The following is a 22,048-nucleotide window of genomic DNA, read 5'->3' as shown; positions in this document are numbered from 1 at the left end:
GAAAATCCTTATATAGATCAAAAAGTATATATTATTCTTAGGATAAATTCAATGGAGAAATTGCAAAGAAAATATTTAGTGGAAAAATTCAATTCAGTCCACAATTCCTTCACAGCCACGCACACTGATTCACACAGAGCTTGGCTGTCATTCTCCACAGCCTTGCACACCCAGAAGTACTGGTTGGATTTTCCCCAACTAAAATTAGAAGCATAAAAGCAGAGTCTGGGCTGTAGTGAGAATGAAGCTAAAGCTCCTTCTATCGCCTGGAACTTACTCTTTGTGTACATGTTAACACATTAGTACAAACTGGCAAGGCCTGGTGATAACTGATCCTAAATCCTATTAGGTTCTTGAAAAGAAACCCACATGCCCATTTTGTTAGTTTACTTCAGACACATGCTTGCTTGTGATTCAAGAAAGAGAAGTTCTGAAATAAAACAAACAAAATTACACCCCTACATGCTCTTCTACACATATTAAGAGAATACCTGAAGTATGTGTGTTCTTTGGGAAAAAGCTAGTATCGAAATAGCTTCAATCTTATTTAAAAAAAAAATCATATAAAAGTACAGTTCTACAGACTTTTAAGCAGCAGGTGTTAGAAATAAATCAAAAGCCCCAATGGTAAACTACAAGTTACCCTTACAACTCTTTGAATTCAATATATCCACCCAAAGAGAAAACTGAAAATTTAGATACATTGCAACTTGACACCTGTGGCATAGAATATGCAAATGTCAGCTTCCTAAGTGGAGGCCTGAAAACTTTATCCTGATGACCAAGTCTTAATATCAGAGAATGGGGCCTATTAAAATGGATGAAGTTGTAACCTGTTGTGCAAGACTGAGGGGAAATGATTGCATTGCCTTGCCAGTTTCAAAGGCACAACTTGCTTCCACTGGTCTTAATATACAGCCTGACTTCTCTTAATAGTATCTTCTTTACGCAGTGTTTCTAAGGCAACTATCATGATTACAATCCTATTAGTGTTCGCTTGTTTCAGTACTTATTGAGCTGCTGTTTGTGTCAGGCACTCTCTTGAGTACTGAGGATAGAGTATGAAGATAATGCACAAAGTCTCAGTCCTCTCATACTTTTTCTTGGAATTGGTATAGAGTACTCAATGATGGTCATCAGTGTTTCACTATGCTTCTTATGGAGTGTCCGCAGTACATTTGGAAGGAGGAAGCACTCCATGTGAGTTCAGCCATTCAGTTCTGTCCTACTGTTTCCTACCCCATGGACTGCACATCAGGCTATCCTGTACATCAGCAACACCTGGGTCTGTTCAAATTCATGTCCATGGAGTTGGTGATGCCATTCAACCATGTCATCTGGCTTTGACTTTTGGAGTCTGGGAGTGTGCAGCAGGGCCTTTGCCTTGTGTACCAAACTACATGCACTTGGAGTATGTCTATTCTCTCTCCTGAACCCTGTGCTGTAGAATCGATTGGTGAGACTGAGTATGGTTAAGCCAGGACATGACTCATGCAGAATATGCCATGGTATTTGCTATTGGACTACTGTTTATAGGCAGTTTAATGACAAACTCAATGTGGTTCTGACTATATATTTATTTCTGATTTAGACCAACTCCATGGCTGCTTTGACATATGGTATTCTCAAGGCCAAAGTTGCAAGGTTTGATTCCCCACCAAGATCAATCAACTTTAGGAAGAGAAAACTTTTGGACTGTCTAAGATCTGTATCCATAAGTAGCCACCCTCTTACTACTCTGTGCTTATAGCATGGAAACAGGCAAGAGCCCAGTAACACTTGCTCAAAAGTGAAATCAGTTCCAAGTGTGCACCTTTTAGAGGGTAGCACTCTAGTGTGTATTATTATGGGTCAAGTGTAGTAGGGGTCAACTCTAAATCATACCTGCACTGTTGCTATTATCATACAATCGAACATTAATAGGGGACAAGGAAACCCCATATGTTATTTGGTTTCTAAGATAATTTTAATAACCTTTCTGTACTTATTACTACATCAATATATTTTTGTTCATAGCTGCTAACAAGTACCAAGATGGATTGATTAATTTTTTCTTTCTGTTGTATTATCGCCCTGGTAGAAATTTAACTACACACTTGTGATTTAGCTGTATCATTTCAAACTCAGTCTATTTTTTGTATAAACCTATTGAATTTTGCAAAATTCCAAACAGATTTTGATTGTTGCACTCACTTTAAAAATAAGATTTATAAGATTAGGCATGTAGTAAAACTGGTTACCATGTAACTGTAACCTTGGGTGGTGGGCTAAACTTACAAATGTTAACAAAGCCATTAATCATGGTAAGGGAGATAAAAGGAGGAAAAAGAAGGAACAAATAGTGGCGTCATCCCTACACTAATTTTCAAGTAAAAGGCATTGAGACACAGGGGAAGCAAGGATGATGCACTGATCAGAGATTTTGGTGGCCTCACTAAGCATTTTTTGATTCATTGTAAGACAAATGGGCTTCCCAGGTGGTGCTAGTGGGAAAAAACCTGCCTGCCAATGCAGGAGATGCAAGAGATGCAGGTTCGATGCCTGGCAGGAAGATCCCCCGGAGAAGGGCATGGCAACCCACTCTAGTATTCTTGCGTGGAGGATTCCATGGACAGAGGAGTCTGCTGGGCTACAGTCAATGGGATCACAGAGAGTCGGCTGTTACGAGGCGACTAACACACACAGACACACAAACACACACACTAAACACACGAATTTACCATAGTGAGTAAACATCTGTCCTGCATCCATGCTAAGTTGCTTCAGCCGTGTCCAATTCTGTGCCACCTCATGGACTATAGCCTGCCAGACTCCACTGTCCATGGGATTCTCCAGGCAACCATACTGGAGTCGTATGCCAGTCCCTGTTCCAGGGGATCCTGGAAACCCAGGGATGGAACCCAGGTTTCCTGCATTGAAGGCGGATTCTTTACTGTGTGAGTCACCTGGGAAGTTACTTCTGTTAACTGTTTCCAAAGGCTTATTATGAATTTTATTTTGGAAATGTGGCCTTCATTAGGAAGGTGATGAGGAAGTCATCCAAAGCAGGAAGCTTGTTTTGGTAAACACTCAATGTGTAAGTGGGTATTTTGACATATCTTGTTATTCCTTTGCATGGACTGTTCAGGAGTCAAGATGTGCAATGAAAAAGGAAAATATCTAATGTATGGGGCTTATAACATCTGCAGTACCTTCCTTCAGTTTTGGCTTGTGAAGTGTTTTTCACTTTTCAGCTCCTTCCTCTCTTATGCCTATTAGGTTTCTTGGGCATTCATAATGAAGCACCAGTCATATAGCTTCAGATTTACCGTGTGTGGATAATGCTCAGACTTTCCTTACCTTTAAGACGCAGGCTATCACAAGTATTGGTTCCTCATTCAAGTTCACTGTGTCTCCACAGTTTAGTTTCTTCTTTAAGGCTCTGCATGATTTTATACTGGCTGATTTTCTGAAGATGCCTTCTGTGAGCAGCCCTTTTGAATTGATAAAGGAAAGCATATCCTATCGGGAAGGAAAGAAAAGAAAACTGTTGGACGTTTCATGTCTAGAAGCCCAGAGCGCAAGCTTGTTCCAGTTTTGACAGATCTGTGGTATATGAGGGTACAGTTCTAGAACAGCACCGAAGTCAATTTGAAATTTTTTCTTCAGTGTCTCTAAATATATTTTTGACCCAACAATCGATCTGACATTCATACACTGAAACATTGTAAACACTCGTGTAATCAGATTTTCCGTTTCAGTGAATTTACTGTGTTAAACGTCTCTGCTTTGAGGCCTTTGTAGATTCACCCACTTCTCCTTCACCACTCCTTTCTCTTTATTCCCTATTATATATGCTCTTCTCTAAGTGTGGAAATCCTTTTGCCATATTCATGCCCCATTTGTTTCTTCCCCTTCCAGGGACTGTCCACCCCATTCAGTCCTGTTTCCTGTATTCCCTCCCCTCAAAATCAGGCTCAATAAGCCTCTCCTCCTTCTCCGATGACATTCTTGTCTCATCAGTCTTTGTAGTTCCTTTTCCTGTATTTTCATATCCTCTGCTGTCTGCAGAGTTAGACAGATAACAGATATTGGAGCCAGGTTTTTCAAGGAATGTGGAATCTGTTATGCCAGTCATCCACTGTGTGACTTTGGGCATAGCACATACTTGGGTGAGGCTCTTTTGTTTTTCATTGATGAAGTGAGGGTGATGATAGTCATGGCTACCCCCTAAATGTTCTGTGAAAGACGCAAGGTCTGGGGTAGTAGCTAGCACGTAGCTAGTATGACAAATTCCTTCATATATACCATAAAATTCCCTGCATCTAGTGTAGTGCTTGGAGAGATAGTGGACAGTGAACAAGAGTTAATGCTTACAGTTCAGTACACTAATTTGATATAGCACAGTTCGAACTCTGTGACTCTCTTTTGACACATTCTGTCAGGAGCAAATGATTCATCTTTGCCAGAGGATGCGTACTTTATGCTTAAACACTTGAGTTGCAAATCAAATCCCTGTGAGACATTTTGCATCTTAAGTGGGAGTAGACTCAGCTGAAGGAGACTTGAGACTCGTGTGGACTTCAAGGGAGGACACGGGGAGACATATGAGGATGAGGTGGGCTCGCAGAGATTCTTACACACAGAGTCTGAAGGAAAGCTACGCGGTCAAAATAGCCTGGAGTTAAAACTCGCCTCCAGGACCTCCCCACCATTCTATGCAAAACAAGCACTCTGTCACCCGAAGGAAAAAATGGACATTGGGTTGATTTTGCCCAGCTCCCAGCCTGTCCCAGCCTCTGGCTGATCTCCACAATTCCTTGCCACAGCTGTTTAAGAGATAACTACTCTGAACAACCTTGCAGAAGAACAGGCCCCCTTAAGACAGGAGCTTTCCACATACGTGCCTCTATATACTTCCTCTTTTCTTGGGTAAGAGCAGTAGCTCACTAATCTGACTGCTGCCCCTTCTCACCTCATAAAGGTGATCTGTAAAGGACTGCTCTCATTCTTTTCCTCAACCTCGCCTTCTCTAACTGCCTTAACTTACAGAGTCCATGTTAACTGGTCTGAGCTGGTATAGATGGGTCTTTGTTGAAATCAGCGGAATGGAGGAGAGTATCTTTTCATCTTGTACTTGCCTTCTGACTCTGCAGTACCTAAATCAGATGTTGTTCTTTGAAGTAATGTTATGAATCTTATCGGACAAAGCCAGACTTCTTCATTTGGAGTAGATTTGGAAGAGAACACTTGATGTCTCAGCACTCCCCTTTTAAGGAAGGTTACAGAAACCAAAATAAGACCTACCAGAATTGGGATGGGCAGGGTGTCATTATCACATACATCCTCAAGAGGAGCTCCAAAGAGCTGTTTTGGCTTTGTGGGTGGTAGAGACGTGTGTTGGTTCTCCTTGCGGGTCCTGGAGATACAGCCAAATGCCCAGTTTTTGAGAGAACTCTTCCTAACTGTCTTCTTGTCTGAAACTAATGTAGAAGAGAGATTTTCACTAGTAGTAGTTGAGCTTATTTAGCCTGATTTTCACCACTTACATTCAGCAGCATGTTCATGGCAGAGGCTGAAAGAGAGAAACTGAACCATTTGTTATATAGCATTCCCCTCATTCTGAAGCAGGCTAATTGTATCCTTGTGGTGTTAACATGTTCTTCTTGCCCATATTCTGCAAACCAGTAGTTAAACCTAGAGGCGTGATCAGACTCAGGGTTGATTCTCCCTGTGACAGTATTCCCCAGACAGTGCTCTCTATTCCCTTTGCCCTGTGGCATGAGACACTTACCCTATAGTTACACAAGTTTCCTAATATTAAGTGTTATCAGTGGATTCTGGGTTCAGATCTCATTTGAAAGGCAACATTATTTAATATTCAAATCAAGCAGCATTTGTAGGAAGTTTCCGTCCTCTGTTGAGTTACCTGTTTGGCTTTCTGAGTACCCCGTCATGCGCAATTTTCTCCCTTGAAAAGGATCAACTTTCACGAGATATCCTGCCTGACAGTGCTTATCAGTCAGCCTCTCGACCTCTCCTCTGGGAGGCCACACACCTCAGTCAGCTCCAAGGATGACTTCCTGCCCTCAGGGTCCTTGAGAAGTAGTCATTAATTGCAGACAATGTGGTAAGATTACAGGGGGCCAGTTTTTGTGTGACACCTTACTCAGTTAACGCAAAGATGAATTTTAACAACCAACAGTCTTATGGACTCCATGGGAGAGGGAGAGGGTGGAAAGATTTGGAAGAATGGCATTGAAACATGTATAATATCATGTATGAAACAAGTTGCCAGTCCAGGTTCGACGCACGATACTGGATGCTTGGGGCTAGTGCACTTGGATGACCCAGAGGGATGGTATGCGGAGGGAGGATGGAGGAGGATTCAGGATGGGGAACACATGTATACCTGTGGCAGATTCATTTTGATATTTGGCAAAACTAATACAATGTGTAAAGTTTAAAAATTAAATTAAATTAAAAAAAAAAACTTAGCTACCAACAGCCCCTGCCAAAGGAATGCTTTTCAAAAAAGAGTGATCAGCAATGAAGAATTGAGTTCAAAGTGTCTCGTGTCCAGCTATGAATGTTTTCCTGATATTTCCTCAATAAACCTGCTTAATATTTCCTTAAATAACCTGCTTAAATAACCAGCTAAAGAAGTCAATTAGAGGAGCCCAGTTGTAGAAAAATAAACAGAAGAATTTAACCAAATCTTTTAAAATGCCCATCCACTTTTCTTTCGGAGACATAGTGAGTTTGTCACCATTTCCATTCAAGTGAGTGAACCACTTGTGGTGCTGGGTGAGAGAATCAGAAGGCTCCTATTCTCCCTCTTAATTGGATGACTTACCTAAAACTCTTTGAGCATGAGTTTGCTCAAATGTAACATAAATGATGCTACTTACACCTGACTGGACTACATAACATAATGTACTACCCAGCACAAGACATGGCACATAGCAGCCTTAATAAAGGTAATTTCCCTCCTTCAGAAGGCCTAAGGCAGCCTAGACATCAGTCACCTCCCGCTAAGCAGACACCACCCCTATTCTCCATTTGATTGTGCAGCCTCCAGAAGGTGTGCATTCCTGAAGGAATGCCATCACATTGCCTTAGGCTCTTCCTGCCCTGACATTCATACTACCATCATTTTAAAAGGAGATAATGAAGAAAGCAAATGCATTCTTAAATTCAGGAACAGATTCTCCTAATTAATATGTACAAATGTGAAAAGATACATGTTTATATGGGTTGAGTTGCTTTATGCACCCTGGTTTCCCTACTCTTAACCTGATTCTTTTATTTCTAAACTACCCACAGGTATTCATGTATTTCAAATGTATTCATTCATTGTTCAGCTTTAATAAGAATACTCTTAGGAAGAAAACTCTAACAGTTGGTACAAAGCTATATGGCCAGCTAGCCTATAAGCATAGATGGAAAGCAAATTAGACATTAAGGCCTATGCTTTTATTTTCAGGCCTAGATGGACCTTTCGTAATGTACATTGGTTGGTGTTAGAGTTCTTGTGGGCTCTGTGACCAATAAAACTATATACTATAGCCACGAAAAGTATGGTGCTCAGTTGTTCAGTCATGTCCACCTCTTGCGACCGTATGGACTATAGCCTGTCAGGCTCCTGTCTGTGGGACTTCCTGGATCATAATACTGGAGTGGGTTGCCAGGGACTGAGAAACAGGTTAACTTTACAACCTCATCTTTCTTAAACAATCCTGGCAAGATTTAGGTTAGTGTTTTTCCTCATGCTCAAATTAGGGTTTGAATGTTAAAAAATGAAATTGTGTAACTTTGTGGGTATAGAATAACAATTCTAAGAATACAAATACTTTAAGTAGAAATTCTATTCTGGCCCCAGTAGTTGCTATATTAGTAAGACATTTTATTCAGAGAAAGAAATGTCAATGGGACAATACTGGAATGGTAGCAGGGGTGATTGCAAGAGGAAGACTTAAAAACAAACAGACATATAAACATTCAGTCCAGTTCATTTGCAACCTAGGTCTGAAGCAGAATGGAAAGAGAGCTTGCTGTGGAGGTACAATGCAGAGCTCAAGTCAGAGGCGGTCCTAAGGTGGCGGAGAAATAGAACAGAAAGACCACTTTCTCCCCACAAATTCATCGAAAGAACATTGAATGCTGAGCAAATTCCACAAAACAATTTCTGATTGCTGGCAGAGGACATCAGGCACCCAGAAAGTCAGCCCATTGTCTTTGAAAGGAGGTAGGACAAGATATAAAAGAGAAAAAGAGAGACAAATGAGGTAGGGACAGAGATCTGTCCTGGGACGGTAGTCTTAAAAGAGGAGAAGTTTCCAAACACTAGGAAACACTCTCATTGGCAGGTCAGTGGAGACTTTTGGAATCTCAGAGGGTAACATACGGGGAGGAAAAATAAAGAAAGAAAGAAAGAAAACCCACAGATTGCGTGCGTAACATCAACTTCCAGCAGGGAACTAGTCCAGACACTCACAATTGCCACCAGCAAGCGGGGGGCCTGTACAGGGAGGTGCGGGCCGCATTGCTTAGGGTAAAGACCAGGCCTGAGTGCCCTGAGGGCAATCTGAGGGAGCTAATGTGAGATAGCAACCCAAAACGTGGGATAGCCAGCGGGAGAGAAAAAAACCTATCCTGTGAAAAGCCCTAATCTAAGGCACTTCCTGGCCCACTCACAGAGCAGAGGACTGAGAGAATACCAGAGCAGAGCTAGCTGGCTGTGCACTGACTCATCTCCCACCAGAGACAGGGAGGCAGGCGGGGGCAGCCAGAGCCTGAAAGGGGCAATCTCAGCCCCAGAGAGACATCCTCTACAAAATTGCAATCAGGCTCCCATTTGCTAACCAAGACTTGTTGGGATTCTGGGTGGTTGACATCCTCTGGGATGGTCGCAGCCAGAGATCAGCTCCCCAGAAGAGACACACGGCCCACCTAAGACGGGCAGGCCTGCTGCCACCCAGCAAATTGAGTGGCTGGTATGGGGTAGGTGATAAGACACATTACACCTGGGGGTCACTGTGCTCGCTAAGCACCTGGTCGCCTGAGCTGCTCAGACCTGGGAAGGGCACAAAACGCAGGTCTGACTGAGTGTGCGCCTTTGTGGAGTACCTGAGAACCTGAACCTGAACCTGAAGGGCTTAGATCTGGGAAGTGCACGCAACCCAGGGCCCGCCTCAGACAGTTGCAGGCAGAGCAACCTGGAGCCTGAACAGTGTAGACTGGGAAAGCACACACACCGTGAGCGGGTCAAACCCAGTGCGGTCAGGACACTGTCAGCACACGCCAGGGATATTTGTTTGCAGTGCTCCTCCGTCCCCACAGCGCCACTGAATAAGTGAACCTAAATAAGTGACCACCTTCGCCCCTGTGAGTCAGGGCGGAAATTGGACACTGAAAAGACCAGCAAACAGAAGAAGTTAAAATAAACAGAGGGAAGCGCTCTGGAAAAGACAGGTGCAACAGATTAAAACGTTGTAGTTAGCACTGACTACATTGGAAGGGGCCTATAGATCTTGAGAAGCATAAGCAGGATCACAGAACTATCTGAAACTGAACTAACGCTGCACTGCCCACAACAACTCCAGAGAAATTTCTAGATATATTTTTAGTATTATCTTTAAAAAAATTTTTTTAAATTTTTAAGTCCTCTATTACTTCTTTAATTTTAATTTTTATAACCTACTATTACCTTTCAAAAAAAGACCCTATTTTTAATGCAAACTTCATATATATATTTTATCATTTTTTGTGACTTTGTTTTGTTTTTCTAATACTGTATTTGGGGGTCTCTAACCTTTACTGTAGACTTTTAGTGTTTGCTTTTTGGTTATTTGTTATCAATTTTGTACGTTTAAGAACCCAATCTTCACTGCCCATTTCTACTTGGGAGTTTGATCACTGCCTTGATTGCTCTCTCCCCCTTTTGACTCTCCTTTTTCTCCACGAGGTCCCCTCTATCTCCTCCCTCACCCTTTTCTTCCCTACCCACTCTGTGAATCTCTTTGTGTATTCCAGGCTGTGGAGAACACTTTGGGAACTGATTACTGGCTGGATCTGTCTCTCTCCTTTTGATTGCCTCTTTCCTTGTCCTGGTCACCTCTATCTCCTTCTTGATTCTCTTCTCTGGGTAACTGCATGAGCCTCTCTGAGGGGCCCAGACTGTGGAGAGCACATAGCGAATTGATTACTGGCTAGCTTGCTCTCTCCCCTTTTGATTCCCCCTCTTCTTCTCCTGGTCAACTCTATCTCCCTCCTCCTTATTCTCTTCTCCATCTAACTTGGTGAACCTCTCTGGGTTCCCTCACTGTGGAGAAGCTTTTCATCATTAACCTAGATGTTTTATCATCGATGCTGTACAGATAGAGAAGTCTTGAGGCTACTCTAAGAATAAGACGGAAAACCAGAGACAGGAGGCTTAAGTTCAAAACCTGAGAACACCAGAGAACTCCTGACTCCAGGGAACATTAATGGACAAGAGCTCATCCAAAAGCCTCCATACCTACACTGAAACGAAGCACCACCCAAGAGCCAACAAGTTCCAGAGCAAGACATACAACGCAAATTCTCCAACAACGCAGGAACATAGCCCTGAGCTTCAATATACAGGCTGCCCAAAATCACACCAAACCCATAGACATCTCAAAACTCACTACTGGACACTTCATTGCACTCTGGAGAGAAGTCCAGCTCCACCCACCAGAACAGGGACGCAAGGTTCCCTAAGCAGGAAACCTTGACAAGCCACCCACACAACCCCACCCACAGTGAGGAATCTCCACAATAAAAAAGAACCACAAGCTGCCAGAATACAGAAAGGCCACCCCAAATACAGCAATCTAACTGATGCTGAAGCTGAAACTCCAATGCTTTGGTCACCTGATATAAAGAACTGACTCATTGGAAAAGACCCTGATGCTGGGAAAGATTGAAGGCAGGAGGAGAAGGGGACGAGAGAGGATGTGATGGTTGGACGGCATCACCAGTTCAAAGGACGTGAGTTTGAGTAAGCTCTGGGAGTTGGTGATGGACAGGAAAGCCTGGCGTGCTGCAGTCCTCAAGCCCAAGGACTTGGGGTCACTGTAGTCCTTGGGATCACAAAGAGCCGGACACGACTGAGCAGCTGAACTGAACTCAATGAATCGTGATGTCTCCTAAAGCTGTACTAGTTGCTTCTTGAAATCAGAAGAGTCTTATCCTTGCTTTGATCTCACAAGTGGGAATCTTCCCATGTCTTGGAGCAGATGGAAATTACTGCCCTTAGAATGTGCTTTGGGCTCTAGGATCTCCCACTGACCCCTGGCAGCCTTGCTGTCTTTGGCATCAAAGCCAGTTACATTATTCACATACCTGCAACCTTCTCACTGTTATCGGTAATATCAGTGATATTACTGTTATCAGAACTCACTGACGTCTCTCCAAAGAGACAAGTGATATCTTCTCCAAATATCTTGAGACAGTTTTCAATGAGAAATTGTATGAAAGAAATCTGTAACACAAAGGGGAAAAAAATGGGGTATTACTCTACATATGGTGTAATAGTAAATCACATTTCATCCACGAATCTTGGCTCTAACCAAAAATGCAAAAGAAATCTGAGAAAAATTCAGACTTGACTAAAAAATATATAAATATATTATATATACATCAGCTTTTTCTAAGAAATAACTCCTACTTTCAAGAGTAGTTTGGGCTCAAATTTTAAAATTCTTTTAGTCAGTGGGCTAATGTTATACTATGTAGCCTGGTTTAATAGCTAAAATTTTGTAAAGATGGTTAACATGCTTAAAACTAGGATGATTTTTAAGTAGCCCGCATAGGATATGTGGGACAAAAATGTATATTCTCTTATTAAGTTTTATTTATTTTTAATAAATTTGTTTCTAGTTTTATTGAGATAAATTTTTTATATGTCATATTATTAACATTTATAAACTATCGAATACAACACCAATTGTGAATTTCACTTGAGTGAAGAAATATCTGAAATTTGGGTAGCAGAGGTTTCAGTGTGGGCCGGGGGGGTTTGTGAAGGAACAAAGCATCTGGAGAGAAAACATGTCGGTCTGTCTTACCACATTCCCTTGCCTCACACTTGCTGTCCGGGGGAGCTTGGAGAAGAGCTGTGATCTTATTAGGCATGTTGTGGCTCTCTTAGGATGTTCTGAAATATTTTACTAGCTTCCTCATCCTCAGGCAGAGACACAATAGAAGCCAAGTATTTTCCTGAATGAGCCACAGGTGGCAGAGTGCGGCCAGTATGTGTGGAGCCTCAGGTGCTCATATTGCCCAGGCCACTAAGATGTGCCGACAGTGACCAGATGTATTGGGTGTTATCATTGTGTAATGATGAAATCATAGTTTGGAGGCTTGTACACCCTCAGTGATTAGGCTGAGAGTTGAACCTTGGCTCTCTGATTCCAAAGCCAGGTTCTTTTCTATCATATCATCCTACTCTTACCTCTCTATCGTTTAATCTCTTGGGTGGCAAAGGGGAAGTGAGTCAACTGTTCTCAGTTATAGTACACCTTCCCATGCCCAACCAGAGTAGGACTCTGCCACTCCAAGGCAGTGTAATTAAAATGTGCACTTAAAAACTGGTTCATCAGAGTTAATACTACAGACTTCAGGTTCAAGATGGGGACTCTGCTCCGCAAGGCATAAAAATGAGAGATCTCATTACCTGTTTGGTGAAGTTTTCTGAGCTGCCAGAATTAGACAGACAAAGCATGCTTGGGGTTATACACACTGATAAATTATAAGCTGTCATCTGATTGGATGAGGAATGTTGCTCAATATTGCGTAAAACTGCAAAAAGATATCGCAGAAAAACTACATTGGCTCTCGGCAGCTGGTCTAGAAGCCTAAGGACAGAGAAAACACTTATAAATAAAGCGAGTCATTTTGCTTAGTAAGTGGAAATACAGAGAACAAAGTACTTCTTTTTATACCATGTACACAGTCCATTCTCACAGTTCCAGGCATGAATGCATACAAAAATATTTCACTGAATTTAATTCCTGAACCAGGTAAGACCTACTCTGGTTAGTTATGTGTTTGTATTTAAGATCATACCACTGGCGGATTGGTTCTTTATCATCTCAATTTAGACCAGTGGATTTCATCTCCAAGAGTTTCATGTATTCAGAAGGTGTAAAATGGTCAAGCAGTCCATGTTAATGAGATTAGGAGAAAAACACCAATTACAGTGTCACCAATAAGGCATGCATCTCTCTTCAAACTGGCTTCCATGGGCATGATCAAGTGAAACTCCGTGATACTGGTCATTATTTTAGAGGACACAGCTGTAAAGTATAAGCTAATATTTTCCTAAGAGTATGTTGGTTGTATTTTCTCAGAGTTGAGTAATTATGGCATCATTACCTCTGGGTCGCCTTTATTTTGTCCTCGTCGTTCCCTTGATCAATAACATCAAGCCATTTATCATAGAGACTGGCTGAAAATATGCTTCCTTGGATATTTCGAAGAAAATCCTTATATAGATCAAAAAGTATATATTATTCTTAGGATAAATTCAATGGAGAAATTGCAAAGAAAATATTTAGTGGAAAAATTCAATTCAGTCCACAATTCCTTCACAGCCACGCACACTGATTCACACAGAGCTTGGCTGTCATTCTCCACAGCCTTGCACACCCAGAAGTACTGGTTGGATTTTCCCCAACTAAAATTAGAAGCATAAAAGCAGAGTCTGGGCTGTAGTGAGAATGAAGCTAAAGCTCCTTCTATCGCCTGGAACTTACTCTTTGTGTACATGTTAACACATTAGTACAAACTGGCAAGGCCTGGTGATAACTGATCCTAAATCCTATTAGTTTCTTGAAAAGAAACCCACATGCCCATTTTGTTTGTTTACTTCAGACACATGCTTGCTTGTGATTCAAGAAAGAGAAGTTCTGAAATAAAACAAAGAAAATTACACTCCTACATGGTCTTCTACACATATTAAGAGAAAACCTGAAGTATATGTGCTCTTTGGGAAAAAGCTAGTATCAAAATTGCTTTAATCTTTTTCTTTAAAAAAAAATCATATAAAAGTTCAGTTCTTTCAATATCCACAAATCAGTCAATGTAATACACCACATTAACAAATTAAAAAATAAAAACCATATGATTATCTCAATAGATGCAGAGAAAGCCTTTGACAAAATTCAACACCCATTTATGATAAAAACTCTCCAGAAAGCAGGAATAGAAGGAACATACCTCAACATAATAAAAGCAATATATGACAAACCCACAGCAAACATTATCCTCAATGCTGAAAAATTGAAAGCATTTCCTCTAAAGTCAGGAACAAGACAACGGTGCCCACTTTCACCATTACTATTCAACATAGTTTTGGAAGTTTTGGCCACAGCAATCAGAGCAGAAAAAGAAATAAAAGGAATCCAGATTGGAAAAGAAGAAGTAAAACTCTCACTGTTTGCAGATGACATGATCCTCTACATAGAAAACCCTAAAGACTCCACTAGAAAATTACTAGAACTAATCAATGACATTAGTAAAGTTGCAGGATGTAAAGTCAACACACAGAAATCCCTTCCATTCCTATACACTAATAATGAGAAAACAGAAAGAGAAATTAAGGAAACAATTCCATTCACCATTGTAACGGAAAGAATAAAATACTTAGGAATGTATCTACCTAAAGAAACTAAAGACCTATATATAGAAAACTATAAAACACTGGTGAAAGAAATCAAAGAGGACACGAACAGATGGAGAAATATACCATGTTCATGGATTGGAAGAATCAATATAGTGAAAATGAGTATACTACCCAAAGCAATTTATAGATTCAATGCAATCCCTATCAAGCTACCAACAGTATTTTCACAGAGCTAGACCAAATAATTTCACAATTTGTATGGAAATACAAAAAACCTCGAACAGCCAAAGCGATCTTGAGAAAGAAGAATAGAACTGGAGGAATCAACCTACCTGACTTCAGGCTCTACTACAAAGCCACAGTTACCAAGACAGTATGGTACTGGCACACAGACAGAAATATAGAACAATGGAAAAAAATAGAAAGCCCAGAGATAGATCCACACACATATGGACACCTTATCTTTGACAAAGGAGGCAAGAATATACAATGGATTAAAGACAATCTCTTTAACAAGTGGTGCTGGGAAATCTGGTCACCCACTTGTAAAAGAAGGAAACTAGAACACTTTCTAACACCATACACAAAAATAAACTCAAAATGGATTAAAGATCTAAACGTAAGACCAGAAACTACAAAACTCCTAGAGGAGAACATAGGCAAAACACTCTCTGACATACATCACAGCAGGATCCTCTATGACCCACCTCCCAGAATATTGGAAATAAAAGCAAAAATAAACAAATGGGACCTAATTAACCTTAAAAGCTTCTGCACATCAAAGGAAACTATTAGCAAGGTGAAAAGACAGCCTTCAGAATGGGAGAAAATAATAGCAAATGAAGCAACTGACAAACAACTAATCTCAAAAATATACAAGCAACTCCTACAGCTCAACTCCAGAAAAATAAATGACCCAATCAAAAAATGGGCCAAATAGCTAAATAGACATTTCTCCAAAGAAGACATACAGATGGCTAACAAACATATGAAGAGATGCTCAACATCACTCATTATCAGAGAAATGCAAATCAAGACCACTATGAGGTACCATTTCACACCAGTCAGAATGGCTGCGATCCAAAGGTCTACAAATAATAAATGCTGGAGAGGGTGTGGAGAAAAGGGAACCCTCTTACACTGTTGGTGGGAATGCAAACTAGTACAGCCACTATGGAGAACAGTGTGGAGATTCCTTAAAAAACTGGAAACAGAACTGCCTTATGATCCAGCAATCCCACTGCTGGGCACACACACTGAGGAAACCAGAAGGGAAACAGACACATGTACCCCAATGTTCATCGCAGCACTGTTTATAATAGCCAGGACATGGAAGCAACCTAGATGTCCATCAGCAGATGAATGGATAAGAAAGCAGTGGTACATATACACAATGGAGTATTACTCAGCCATTAAAAGAATACATTTGAATCAGTTGTAATGAGGTGGATGAAACTGGAGCCTATTATACAGAGTGAAGTAAGCCAGAAGGAAAAACACCAATACAGTATGCTAACGCATATATATGGAATTTAGAAAGATGGTAACAATAACCCTGTGTACGAGACAGCAAAAGAGACACTGATGTATAGAACAGTCTTATGGACTCTATGGGAGAGGGAGAGGGTGGGAGATTTGGGCGAATGCCATTGAGACATGTAAAATATCATGTTTGAAACAAGTTGTCAGTCCCGGTTCGATGCACGATACTGGATGCTTGGGGCTAGTGCACTGGGACGACCCAGAGGGATGGTATGGGGACAGAGGAGGGAGGAGGTTTCAGGATGGGGAACACATGTATACCTGTGGTGGATTCATTTTGATATTTGGGAAAACTAATACAATTATGTAAAATTTAAAAATAAAATAAAAAGCAAAATAAATAAATAAATAAAAATAAATAAATAAAAGTTCAGTTCTACAGACTTTTAAGCAGCAGGTGTTAGAAATAAATCATAAGCCCCAATGGTAAACTACATGTTACCCTTACAACTCTTTGAATTCAATATATCCACCCAGAGAGAAAACTGAAAATTTAGATACATTGCAACTTGACACCTGTGGGATAGAATATGCAAATGTCAGCTTCCTAAGTGGAGGCCTGAAAACTTTATCCTGATGACCAAGTCTTAATATCAGAGAATGGGGCCTATTAAAATGGATAAAGTTGTAACCTGTTGTGCAAGACTGAGGGGAAATGATGGCATTGCCTTGCCAGTTTCAAAGGCACAACTTGCTTCCACTGGTCTTAATATACAGCCTGACTTCTCTTAATAGTATCTTCTTTACGCAGTGTTTCTAAGGCAACTATCATGATTACAATCCTGTTAGTGTTCGCTTGTTTCAGTACTTATTGAGCTGCTGTTTGTGTCAGGCACTCTCTTGAGTACTGAGGATAGAGTATGAAGATAATGCACAAAGTCTCAGGCCTCTCATACTTTTTCTTGGAATTGGTATAGAGTACCCAATGCTGGTCATCAGGGTTTCACTATGCTTCTTATGGAGTGTCCGCAGTACATTTGGAAGGAGGAAGCACTCCATGTGAGTTCAGCCATTCAGTCCTGTCCTACTCTTTCCTACCCCATGGACTGCACACCAGGCTTTCCTGTCCATCAGCAACACCTGGGTCTTGTTCAAATTCATGTCCATGGAGTTGGTGATGCCATTCAACCACATCATCTGGCTTTGGCTTCTGGGAGTCTGGGAGTGTGCAGCAGGGCCTTTGCCTTGTGTACCAAACTACATGCACTTGGAGTGTGTCTCTTCTCTCTCCTGAACCCTGTGCTGTAGAATCGATTGGTGAGACTGAGTATGGTTAAGCCAGGACATGACTCATGCAGAATATGCCATGGTATTTGCTATTGGACCACTGTTTATACACAGTTTAATGACAAACTCAATGTGGTTCTGACTATATATTCATTTCTGATTTAGACCAACTCCATGGTTGCTTTGACATATGGTATTCTCAAGGCCAAAGTTGCAAGGTTTGATTCCCCACCAAGATCAATCAACTTTAGGAAGAGAAAACTTTGGGACTGTCAAACACCAGTACCCATAAGTAGCCACCCTCTTACTACTCTGTGCTTATAGCATGGAAACAGGCAAGAGCCTAGTAACACTTGCTCAAAAGTGAAATCAGTTCCAAGTGTGCACCTTTTAGAGGGTAGCACTCTACTTGCTATTTGCATACCTAGTGTGTATTATTATGGGTCAAGTGTAGTAGGGGTCAACTCTAAATCATACCTGCACTGTTGCTATTTTCATACAATCGAACATTAATAGGGGAAAAGGAAACACCATATGTTATTTGGTTTCTAAGATAATTTTAATAACCTGTCTGTAGTTAATACTACATCAAAATACTTTTGTTCATAGCTGCTAACAAGTACCAAGATGGATTGATTAATTTTTTCTTTCTGTTGTATTATCGCCCTGATAGAAATTTAACTACATACTTGTGATTTAGCTGTATTATTTCAAACTCAGTCTATTTTTTGTATAAATCTATTGAATTTTGCAAAATTCCAAACAGATTTTGATTGTTGCACTCCCTTTAAAAATAAGATTTATAAGATTAGGCATATAGTAAAACTGGTTACCATGTAACTCTAACCTTGGGTGGTGGGCTAAACTTACAAATTTTAACAAAGCCATTAAAGATGGTAAGGCAGATAAAAGGAGGAACAAATGGTGGCATCTTCCCTACACTAATTTTCAAGTAAAAGGCATTGAGACACAGGGGAAGCAAGGATAATACAGTGATCAGAGATTTTGGTGGCCTCACTAAGCGTTTTTTGATTCATTGTAAGACAAATGGGCTTCCCAGGTGGTGCTAGTGGGAAAAACACCTGCCTGCCAATGCAGGAGATGCAAGAGATGCAGGTTCGATGCCTGGCAGGAAGATCCCCTGGAAAAGGGCATGGCAACCCACTCTAGTATTCTTGCGTGGAGGATTCCATGGTCAGAGGAGTCTGCTGGGCTACAGTTAATGGGATACATTACATTATCTTACAGAGACTCGGCTGCGACTAGGCGACTAACACACACAGACACAGACACAGACACACACACACACACACACAAAAACACACACGCTAAACACATGAGTTTACCATACTGAGTAAACATATGTCCTGCATCCATGCTAAGTTGCTTCAGCCGTGTCCAATTCTGTGCCACCTCATGGACTATAGCCTGCCAGACTCCACTGTCCATGGGATTCTCCAGGCAACCATACTGGAGTCGTATGCCAGTCCCTGTTCCAGGGGATCCTTGCAACCCAGGGATGGAACCCAGGTTTCCTGCATTGAAGGCGGATTCTTTACTGTCTGAGCCACCTGGGAAGTTACTTCTGTTAACTGTTTCCAAAGGCTTATTATGAATTTTATTTTGGAAATGTGGCCTTCATTAGGAAGGTGATGAGGAAGTCATCCAAAGCAGGAAGCTTGTTTTGGTAAACACTCAATGTGTAAGTGGGTATTTTAAATATCTTGTTATTCCTTTGCATGGAGTGTTCAGGAGTCAAGATGTGCAATGAAAAAGGAAAATATCTAATGTATGGGGCTTATAACATTTGCGGTACCTTCCTTCAGTTTTGGCTTTGTGAAGTGTTTTTCCACTTTTCAGCTCCTTCCTCTCTTATGCCTATTAGGTTTCTTGGGCATTCATAATGAAGGACCAGTCATATAGCTTCGCATTTACTGTGTCCGTGGATAATGCTCAGACTTTCCTTACCTTTAAGACTGAGGATATCACAAATATTGGTACATCATTCAAGTTCACTGTGTCTCCACAGTTTAGTTTCTTCTTTAGGGCTCTGCATGATTTTATACTGCCTGATTTTCTGAAGATGCCTTCTGTGAATGGCCCTTTATGGTTGATAAAGGAAAGCATATCCTATAGGGAAGGAAAGAAAAGAAAACTGTGGGACGTTTCATGTCTAGAAGCCCAGAGCACAAGCTTGCTCCAGTTTTGACAGATCTGTGGTATATGAGGGTACAGTTCTAGAACAGCACCGAAGTCAATTTGAAATTTTTTCTTCAGTGTCTCTAAATATATTTTTGACCCAACAATCGATTTGACATTCATACACTGAAACTTTTTTTTTTTTTTTAATTGGGACGCATCATCACTGAAACATTTTAAACACTTGTGTAATCAGATTTTCCGTTTCAGTGAATTTACTGTGTTAAACGTTTCTGCTTTGAGGCCTTTGTAGATTCACCCTCTCTTCCTTCACCGCTCTTTTCTCATTATTCCCTATTATAGATGCTCTTCCCTAAGTGTGGACATCTTTTTGCCATATGCATGCTCCATTTGTTTCTTCCCCTTCCAGGCACTGTCCACCCCATTCAGTCCTGTTTCCTGTATTCCCTCCCCTCAAAATCAGGGTCTATACGCCTCTCCTCCTTCTCCGATGACATTCTTGTCTCATCAGCCTTTGTAGTTCCTTTTCCTGTATTTTTATGTCCTCTGCTGTCTGCAGAGTTAGAGAGATAACAGCTATTGGAGCCAGGTTTTTCAAGGAATGTGGAATCTGTTATGCCAGTCATCCACTGTGTGACTTTGGGCATAGCACATACTTGGGTGAGGCTCTTTTGTTTTTCATTGATGAAGTGGGAGCGATGATAGTCATGGCTACCCCCTAAATTTTCTGTGAAAGACGCAAGGTCTGGGGTAGTAGCTAGCACATAGCTAGTATGATAAATTTCTTCATATATACCATAAAATTCCCTGCATCTAGTGTAGTGCTTGGAGAGATAGTGGACAGTGAACAAGAGTTAATGCTTAGAGTTCAGTACACTAATTTGATAGAGCACAGTCCGAAATCTGTGACTCTCTTTTGACACATTCTGTCAGGAGCAAATGATTCATCTTTGCCAGAGGATACGTACTTTATGCTTAAACACTTGAGGTGCAAATCAAATCCATGGGAGACATTTTGCATAATAAGGGGGAGTAGACTCAGCTGAAGGAGACTTGAGACTCGTGTGGACTTCAAGGGAGGAGACGGGGAGACATATGAGGATGAGGTGGACTCGCAGAGATTCTTACACACAGAGTCTGAAGGAAAGCTACGCGGTCAAAATAGCCTGGAGTTAAAACTCGCCTCCAGGACCTCCCCACCATTCTATGCAAAACAAGCACTCTGTCACCCGAAGGAAAAAATGGACATTGGGTTGATTTTGCCCAGCTCCCAGCCTGTCCCAGCCTCTGGCTGATCTCCACAATTCCTTGCCACAGCTGTTTAAGAGATAACTACTCTGAACAACCTTGCAGAAGAACAGGTCCCCTTAAGACTGGAGCTTTCCACATACGTGCCTCTATATACTTCCTCTTTTCTTGGGTAAGGGCAGTAGCTCACTAATCTGACTGCTGCCCCTTCTCACCTCATAAAGGTGATCTGTAAAGGACTGCTCTCATTCTTTTCCTCAACCTCGCCTTCTCTAACTGCCTTAACTTACAGAGTCCATGTTAACTGGTCTGAGCTCGTATAGATGGGTCTTTGTTGAAATCAGCGGAATGGAGGAGAGTATCTTTTCATCTTGTACTTGCCTTCTGACTCTGCAGTACCTAAATCAGATCTTATTCTTTGAAGTAATGTTATGAATCTTATCGGACAAAGCCAGACTTCTTCATTTGGAGTAGATTTGGAAGAGAACACTTGGTCTCTCAGCACTCCCCTTCTCAGGAAGGTTACAGAAACCAAAATAAGACCTACCAGAATTGGGGTGGGCAGGGTGTCATTATCACATACATCCTCAAGAGGAGCTCCAAAGAGCTGTTTTGTCTTTGTGGGTGGTAGACATGGGTGTTCGTTCACCTCGCGGGTCCTGGAGATACAGCCAAAGGCCCAGTTTTTGAGAGAACTCTTCCTAACTGTCTTCTTGTCTGAAACTAATGTAGAAGAGAGATTTTCACTAGTAGTAGTTTAGCTTATTTAGCCTGATTTCCACCATTTACATTCAGCAGCATGTTCATGGCAGAGGCTGAAAGAGAGAAACTGAACCATTTGTTATATAGCATTCCCCTCAATCTTAAGCAGGCTAATTGCATCCTTGTGGTGTTAACATGTTCTTTTTCCCCATATTCTGCAAACCAGTAGTTAAACCTAGAGGTGTGATCAGACTCAGGGTTGATTCTCCCTGTAACAGTATTCCCCAGACAGTGCTCTCTATTCCCTTTGCCCTGTGTCATGAAGCACTTAACCTATAGTTATACAGGTTTCCTAATGTTAAGTGTTGTCAGTGGATTCTGGTTTCAGATCTCATTTGAAAGGCAAAATTATTTAATATTCAAATCAAGCAGCATTTGGTTATCATTTACATTTATAGGAAGTTTCCTTCCTGTGTTCAGTTATGTGTTTGTCTTTCTGAGTACCCAGTGATGCCCAATTTTCTCCCATCAAAAGATTCG

General features: G+C 41.2%; 1 protein-coding gene across 33 annotated transcripts in view; it reads right to left on the bottom strand.

Annotated features, from left to right (window-relative positions):
• LOC109553295 (mitotic spindle assembly checkpoint protein MAD2A) overlaps positions 1–22,048 on the bottom strand; it is a 651,283-nt gene that overhangs the window by 449,987 nt on the left and 179,248 nt on the right. For 27 of the 33 annotated variants that reach the window (XR_011566996.1, XR_011566997.1, XR_011566998.1 and 24 more), the window contains 2 exons: positions 21,354–21,529; positions 19,367–19,528 (listed from right to left, as the gene is read on the bottom strand). The exons of 1 other annotated variant lie outside the window; for it this stretch is intronic. Coding sequence is in view for 26 of the 32 variants with exons in the window: in XM_070790760.1 (XP_070646861.1) it covers positions 19,367–19,528; positions 21,354–21,529 (338 nt within the window). In the remaining 6 variants the exon portion in view is untranslated. Of the gene's footprint in view, positions 1–3,339; positions 3,502–5,286; positions 5,463–11,346; positions 11,486–12,679; positions 12,861–13,380; positions 13,491–19,366; positions 19,529–21,353; positions 21,530–22,048 lie in introns of all 33 variants that reach the window. 5 more of the 33 variants (XR_011567001.1, XM_070790788.1, XM_070790786.1 and 2 more) reach the window with 2 other exon arrangements.

This window comes from Bos indicus, chromosome 6 (assembly GCF_029378745.1).
Source record: "Bos indicus isolate NIAB-ARS_2022 breed Sahiwal x Tharparkar chromosome 6, NIAB-ARS_B.indTharparkar_mat_pri_1.0, whole genome shotgun sequence".
NCBI classification, from domain to species: Eukaryota; Metazoa; Chordata; class Mammalia; order Artiodactyla; family Bovidae; genus Bos; species Bos indicus.
The sequence above is the reverse complement of the archived record's forward strand: the minus strand, read 5'-3'. Positions and strand labels throughout refer to the sequence as shown.